This window comes from Botryllus schlosseri, chromosome 15 (genome assembly GCF_051294905.1).
Source record: "Botryllus schlosseri isolate E-star chromosome 15, Bs_hap1, whole genome shotgun sequence".
Lineage (NCBI taxonomy): Eukaryota > Metazoa > Chordata > Ascidiacea > Stolidobranchia > Styelidae > Botryllus > Botryllus schlosseri.
In genome coordinates, this window is record NC_137250.1 from 9,941,374 (window position 1) to 9,948,284 (window position 6,911).

Below are 6,911 nucleotides of genomic sequence, written 5' to 3' on the forward strand. Positions count from 1 at the left end.
AGCAATCGATGTCGATAAAAATCACTGTATCTTGCAATCGGATTGTTCGCGAAACGCCGGTGTAACCCGTGAGAGCGAGCAATCATTCAATGCTCGTGCGTTTTACTGAGCCTCTATTGTTCTCTCACAAATAAATTGACCGCTAACGAAGTGATCGAAGCTTGCGCCGTCGTTAACTAGTATAGTAAAGTAATTTCATAGAAAAATGTATATTACTGTTCACTGTTATTACCTGAACCAAACCTCTTGTTTTATAGAAATTGAATTCGAAGATAGTTTATATAGTCCTCAACCATTGGCGCAGGCTCGAAATGTATAATATTAATTTGTAAATGGGTAATGTATTGTATCTTATCAATTCGTTTCTCTATTCTCTATTTTGGCTGGTAACTATAAAGGGAGGCTATGCAATTACTTACGTAGTTCAGCATTTCTACGTATATGTATGCGATACAGCACTTTTTTGCGTGTATATTTAACTTCATATTCGCTCATCGGTTCAGAATCAATGACCACTCAGTCTGTATTTCAGACAGCTAGCAAAATGCAATGATGTAGGCATGCCTCATACTTGGAAAAGGCAACTTGACTCGAAATGTGACTTGACTCGTGACTTGACTTGACTTGACTCGAGTCACATTCGAAAATCGATTGACTTGTCTTGACTCGAGTCAAAATGTTCAATGACTCGAAATGACTCGTGACTCGAAGGTAGTGACTTGATCACAACACTGCCTTTAACTTCAATTATATTAGCTCACTGATCATATTACAATACAGTGGTGCGTCTCCATAAGCGTGCGTTCCTCGCAGTTTTGTTCCGCCGGAAAGTTCAGTATTGTCATCGTTCGAAGACTAATAATGATGTGTTGATTTGATCGTGGGATAATCTCACGGAACTGAAAAATGGTTTGTGTTCGGCTTTGTGTGTGATGTCGTAATATATAACTTGTGTCTTGTTTACACTGATGGATTATAAACTTATAGTAATAAGATGCGCTGAAAGTAGGGCCGTTATTTAAACCCGACATTGTGCATGTCATTTATGAGCTGTGATTTCAAGATGTGATTTTTGTGATGCCCAAAACTCTCGATACCCTGTTACATTTATGGCTCTGCCAACTCTTGATTTTTGATTGCGTTGCATCATCAAAGCATGCGTTACGCTCTGAGCTTTCACCTCGCAATTTTTTCAATCAAATTATCTTTAAGCGTAATGCCGCACGAATGTGATCAGTGATTAATGACCACAGTATCATTGTGGTACACGCGGGTACATAACCAGATTTCCAGCGCATTTACTATAATTGATTCATAATTGTCTCAATTCACTCATGCAACTACATCACTTGAATCCCAAATTAGTTTTGGTATAAAATACTGTTTTGCAGTCCCGATATGCATAGAGTTTCATGTGAAAATCAGTATAGAGCAAAAGCATCAGGTGTATGTATGATATCGTGAGGCTGGGCCTGAAAGAATGTGTTCGTCATAACTTTATAGTTACCGCGCAACCCCATTTTATTGCAGCAAGATTTTTCTGTTTCCTTCGGACTTTTCATGTGCATATTTTCAGATGTTTTATTTATTGCTGCAAAAGTCGCCAATAAAAATTCAATTTTTCACGTCTCGAATTTTAATGAGCTTGAAAGTCTGGGTTAATAATAAGTGCAGTACAAGGGACAACATCTTTGTGGTTGTGACAGCAAAGTATCTAGCGGAAATGGTCACCGATTTTCCGAAAAAAAAGTGGCAGTTTCCCTTTTCGCTGGCTATATATAGCTAGACCCATGCTGATAGGAAGAACGAATGGATAGGGTAAATTTCAAACCAAATTGACAATCTTGAGCTGGAGAAATGACTTTTAATCCATATCGAAGAATGAATCTGCTCCTTGAAGGTATGGTGCATTTATTTGCCAAAACCAAAACCACTGTTAACAATATAATCAGAGAGTGTCCTCTCAAATGAATAATAAATCTTTCAATCCCAAGCATTGGCTGTGAATCAAGTCGAATCTCATGGTTATGTGACCGTGCCATGACAATGGATAAATTCTGACCCATCTGCAGTGAAAGACCTTCGGAAAGTAATTGTAAACTTTTGTATTCATGTCGTTGTTCCCTGTAAATACCTGTGATTGGAATGCAGAAGTTGAAGATGGAAAGTTTACGCTAAAATTACAAACATTGGTCGTATCTTCTGAGCGAAGTGTAAAACCACTCAGAAACATAGTCTGCCGCTGGGCAGAGTAAAAAATTCATACAGGGTGTGATGACACTGATGACAACCTTTGCACAAGGTGGGGCTGCTATCATTTGTACCGTAACAGACGCAATTGGTTAATGATTCAAGGGTAAATTATAATGTCATTCATCCGTATTGCGCTCCTGACTTTACCGCATAGTGCGCGAGCAGATGCTATTGAGCGAGATAGCGTAACGGTCCGCATCCAGCTTGTTGATCGATAGTTCGTGGGTTCAATCCTAGGCTGGGTCAGACCAAAGACTGGTATCAGCAGCTATCCATGGTGCACAGCATCCATGGATAGCATAGAGGATAGAAAAACAGTGGTGCAGACAAGGTGACCTCATGGCCGTATCGCATCTCCGTCGTCAAAAGCATCACAACGGTGCTGGCGAAAGAGAATATCATATCTCTCTCTATCCACATTTTTCAAGCACTTCAAGGCAAGGGGCACTGCGCTCTAAAAATGATGTGGTCTCAAATTGAAGGGCAAAACGAACAAAAAATTTTGGCTGCAGCCATTTTCTTCAGAACGCCACCGTAATGGAGCTGCAATTTATTGAAATATCCACAAGACCATCACGCTCCAGCAGTCACGCAGAGATCGAACTTTATATAGTTGTCATCCGATGTTATAAAGGAAATATGTCGTACACGACAAGGTGGTTTAGATACCGTGCTCAACGGAAGATGTTCACGTTCAGTCAGGAGATTTATGTCAAAATCAGGCCTAGTGTAGGGGAGACCGGGGAAAATTGTAACACTTTTTGGATTTTCCAACATTACGTGTTGTTCTCATGGAAATTTCATTTCCAAAGTTTTATATAAAGAAGCCAACAACTCGATAGTTTATATAAAAACAAAAATGGAACTCAATCAACACTCAATCATGGAAATTTTGGGTCGCGAAAATCGCCGCTCAAATGTTACAATCGCCCCGTACCCAGGGGCAATCGTACCACCCATGCGGGGCAATTATAACAGTGTTATTTATAAGTCAAAACAAACAAAATGAACAACGAAAACGCGACCACAACTTGTATTATTGCATTAAACTAAAGAAATAGAAGTTTGAACACTTCCAGGCTACGCCCCATAGCATTTTGGCATTTGAATACAATATCACCCTGCGTGCCTTCTTCATGAGCTCACAGTCTACAAGAACCACATTCATTCCATCATCTCCCTACACATATTAGGCATCTTCTACCAAGGTGCTGTTGTTCAACGTGCACAATGGGTTGGACATCGGATCACCTACGAAGGTGCGAAACCGACCTGGCTAAAATATTTAAATAGTGTAGCAAAACGAGGACAAAACATTTTGTGGAGTCAAAGGTAATGGCATTCTGTTCTGTACAAAATTAAAATAAATTCTTCACAACAAATGACAAAATGTAATCGGGTCATGCTCAAATTCAGGGGATGAGGATTCAGTCATGGACAAGTTCTTAAGTGACCATTGAAGGTTGACACACCAAAAGTCGATCAACATGAGAAATGGTGGTAGAATCACGGAAATAACCGAACCGTAGGATTCACATCACCTCTGCTGTATGGCCGTTCCGACAGATAATCATGTTAGAATTGGTATGATAAGGTATTATCTGTTCTGGTATTGAACGTCTGGCTGTTTCAAGATTCATCTGCAGTAGATAAATGGTTATATCAACATATGAACAAAGATATTCACCATTGAAAGATATTGTAACGGGGCAAAAGTAACAGAGTGTTACGTTTGCCCCTGACACGCTCGACCATGATTAGTGTATGGTACGTTTCCGGCGATGCAAGTCCTAGTTTTTCTATCATCACGGTAGACTGTGGTAACATTGTTCCAGCTACATATATTACGTTGTAACCACTTGAGGTATTAATCGTCTGAACAAATTATTCCAGATCAGAAAATATTTACTCAAGTGTGCAAAATTCCGTTTTTTTCAAATAATTTCAGAGTGTCGCGTCGTATCTCAACGTACCTTCAGACATGTACGGAGAGATAACTACCACATGCGCACACAAAATATCAAGGCGATTTATCAACCCTACTAGCGGTGAGGTCGATTGTTACATTTGCCCCTGGTTACATTTGTCCCCGGTCTCCCCTATTCTCTTTCTTTAGGATAGAAATAGATCATGTCTAACAAACAATGTTTTATACATAAGAATAGGACATGATCTATTTCTGTCCTAAAGAAATAGAATATACTAGGCCCAATTTTTGACATAAATCTCATTACCGAACATCTTCAGTTGAACGCGGTATCTAAACCACCTTGGCGTGTCCGACATATTTCCTTCATAACATCGGCTGACAACTATATAAAGTTCGATCTCTGCGTGACTGATGGAGCGTGTTGGTTCTGTGGAAATTTCAATAAATTGCAGCTCCATTACGATGGCGACTAAAGGAAATGGCTGCGGCCAAAATTTTTTTTTCGTTTTGCCCGTCAATTTGAGATCACATCATTTTTAGAGCGCAGTGCCCCTTGAAGCTTTGAGAAAATAAAAACGATAAAATGTATCGAACCTTGCTGGTTTGTCCATGTTCATGTACATATTGCAGGTGGTTCAAATCGTTTCCGCACCCTACTTTATAGCTGGTCACCCATTGAGAGTTGTCGCTTGGTCTGCCCTGCGTGACCACTCCAGCAACCTTTTTTACAGTGCCCAGGTCAACCTGAATCCACTGGCCGACGCTGTCTGGTAGAGATACATATGTCAATTATATTGTTTCTATATATGGGACGGATGTCCAATATCACATTACACTTGGTCCTATATCCAGAGGGGTACTTGAATATACAGGAAATGCCATCGATTGTTGGTGATAGCGTTGTATCTTCATGACCCACTCACACCGACTATAATGATTCGTTCACAAATAGTTGCAATTTTCGAAAAAATATATTCTGTTACCGTAATGCATTGGCTACATTGCTAGGTCGATATGACAGTGCGACTTATTGAAGTGACGAAAATTTATCGAAATAGTCATTTGGCTTCAAAAACTGCCCGTCGTAATCAATTCCAATAAAATAATTCATACAATAAAGGTAATTCGTTACTCATCAAATACTCACTTGTTCTTGCTGCCCAGCTCGCCGCGTATCCTTGCGACACTGTATTGTCAAGTCGTCCAGTGTGAGGAGAGTGGTCATTATTCCAATAGGAAGAGGCCGTTATAGCATTATCATCAATTTCTCCAGACTTCATTCCCATGTAACACACTGGAGAATGCATGAACTAATTATCTTTTCCAATGAAAAAAAAATTGGCAACTTACAATCGAATTCTTCAATCACTTTGATTGCGGCTGAAACAACCAAGAAATTTGATTACATGATACAGAAAAAGCATCGTTGGTAGCATTCCTATATAACATGTTCTTGAAAGAACGCAAGTCGTCTTGTTTCTAATTAACATTCTAGCACATATTACTTATATCGACAATACAGAAGTGATGGATATTGGATAATGTAAATAATTGTGATGCCCTCCATCTTTCAAGGTTACTCACCTGTTTCAGCGACTTTCTCTGCCAATTTTTCAATCGCTACTTGAACTTTCGAGGCCGCATTCGTGACAGATGCGACCAAAGCAAGTACAAGAAGGCGGTTCATTTTTGCTGACTCCATTCAATAACAATATCGTTGCAACTCTGTTTACGGAATGGTTTTGTTCGCTTTATATACTTGTCTATCATCCCACATATGGCATGTGCATGTTCAATGTTCATGTTCACCACTGATATTCCAAGCTTTGCCTTCTTGATTTGCATATCTCATCAACAGTTTTGTTTAGAGAGATAAAGAAAAAAAGACTGCATCCTCAGTTTTGCATATAGTTTCATGCAGACCTACTTGACATTTATATTTCAATAATTTTACAATGCTGGTTCAACATTCATACCAAAACATAATAGTCATAGTTTGTTGACTTGGTATGTTATGGTAATCTTCCCACTTCTAACAAAAGCATTTAATAATGTCTATCCATAGAAATTGCTAAAAAATTATTTGAATGCTGCATGAGCGGCCAGGCGCCGAACCTGGGTATGCAAGGTATGCCAGGCATACCTAGACATTTTTTGAGGTATGCGGCATACCTAGAATTCGGTTTGGCATGTATCGGCATAAACCCCGATTGTGTTATTTAGAACGAATCGCAATGTATTTCCGTTTACGACATTACCTGCTGCCGCTTATGTGAGCGAGGTAACCCGTTGCGCGCGGCCAATTTTGACAAGCGTGTTGCCAATTAGCGAGATTTGTCTATGCACACACATTGCACATCCACAATGTAACGCGACGCGATCTCCCGTTGAGTAGGCTTACCATACGTCCTCTTTTAAGAGGATTTGTCCTCTTTTTTGACTTTTTTGAAAGTGTCCTCGGAGGACGCCCTTTTGTCCTCTTTTTTGAGATTTTGTCCTCTTTTTTGAAAATTTAGGTCAGATTAGAGGAAATTGCGAGTGATATGCCGCAAATTAGCGCAGAAGTGAAGCTCCGGCGGGTATTTCGGAGGAAAAAGCGGTGATTTCAGCTCTGAGCGAAATGAAGACCTTTTTTTTTTTTAGTCATCCATCTAGAAATGTGGAGTGAAAAACGTGTTTTTGAGCTCTGAGCGGAAGTGATGACCTTTTTTTTTTTTTTTTTTAGTCA

The 6,911-nt window shown here is 39.6% G+C and overlaps 1 protein-coding gene across 1 annotated transcript; it reads right to left on the reverse strand.

Annotated features, from left to right (window-relative positions):
- Positions 1 to 1,894: 1,894 nt before the first annotated feature.
- LOC145457728 (lactadherin-like) lies at positions 1,895 to 5,953 on the reverse strand. The gene is made up of 5 exons (XM_080336005.1): positions 5,768 to 5,953; positions 5,534 to 5,563; positions 5,331 to 5,477; positions 4,778 to 4,950; positions 1,895 to 2,134 (listed from the first exon to the last, which is right to left on the reverse strand). The coding sequence occupies exons 1-5, from the start codon at positions 5,883 to 5,885 to the stop codon at positions 1,964 to 1,966; spliced, it is 639 nt and encodes a 212-aa protein (XP_080192131.1). The 5' UTR covers positions 5,886 to 5,953; the 3' UTR covers positions 1,895 to 1,963.
- Positions 5,954 to 6,911: the final 958 nt, after the last annotated feature.

What these genes read in the sequence shown, in the direction of transcription:
- LOC145457728 (XM_080336005.1), bottom strand. Translation starts at nt 5,885, where the DNA reads ATGGAGTCAGCAAAAATGAACCGCCTTCTTGTACTTGCTTTGGTCGCA. An exon ending in AGAGAAAGTCGCTGAAACAG is followed by an intron (nt 5,564 to 5,767) that starts GTGAGTAACCTT and finishes TGGTTGTTTCAG; the next exon opens with CCGCAATCAAAGTGATTGAA. An exon ending in AGTGATTGAAGAATTCGATT is followed by an intron (nt 5,478 to 5,533) that starts GTAAGTTGCCAA and finishes TGCATTCTCCAG; the next exon opens with TGTGTTACATGGGAATGAAG.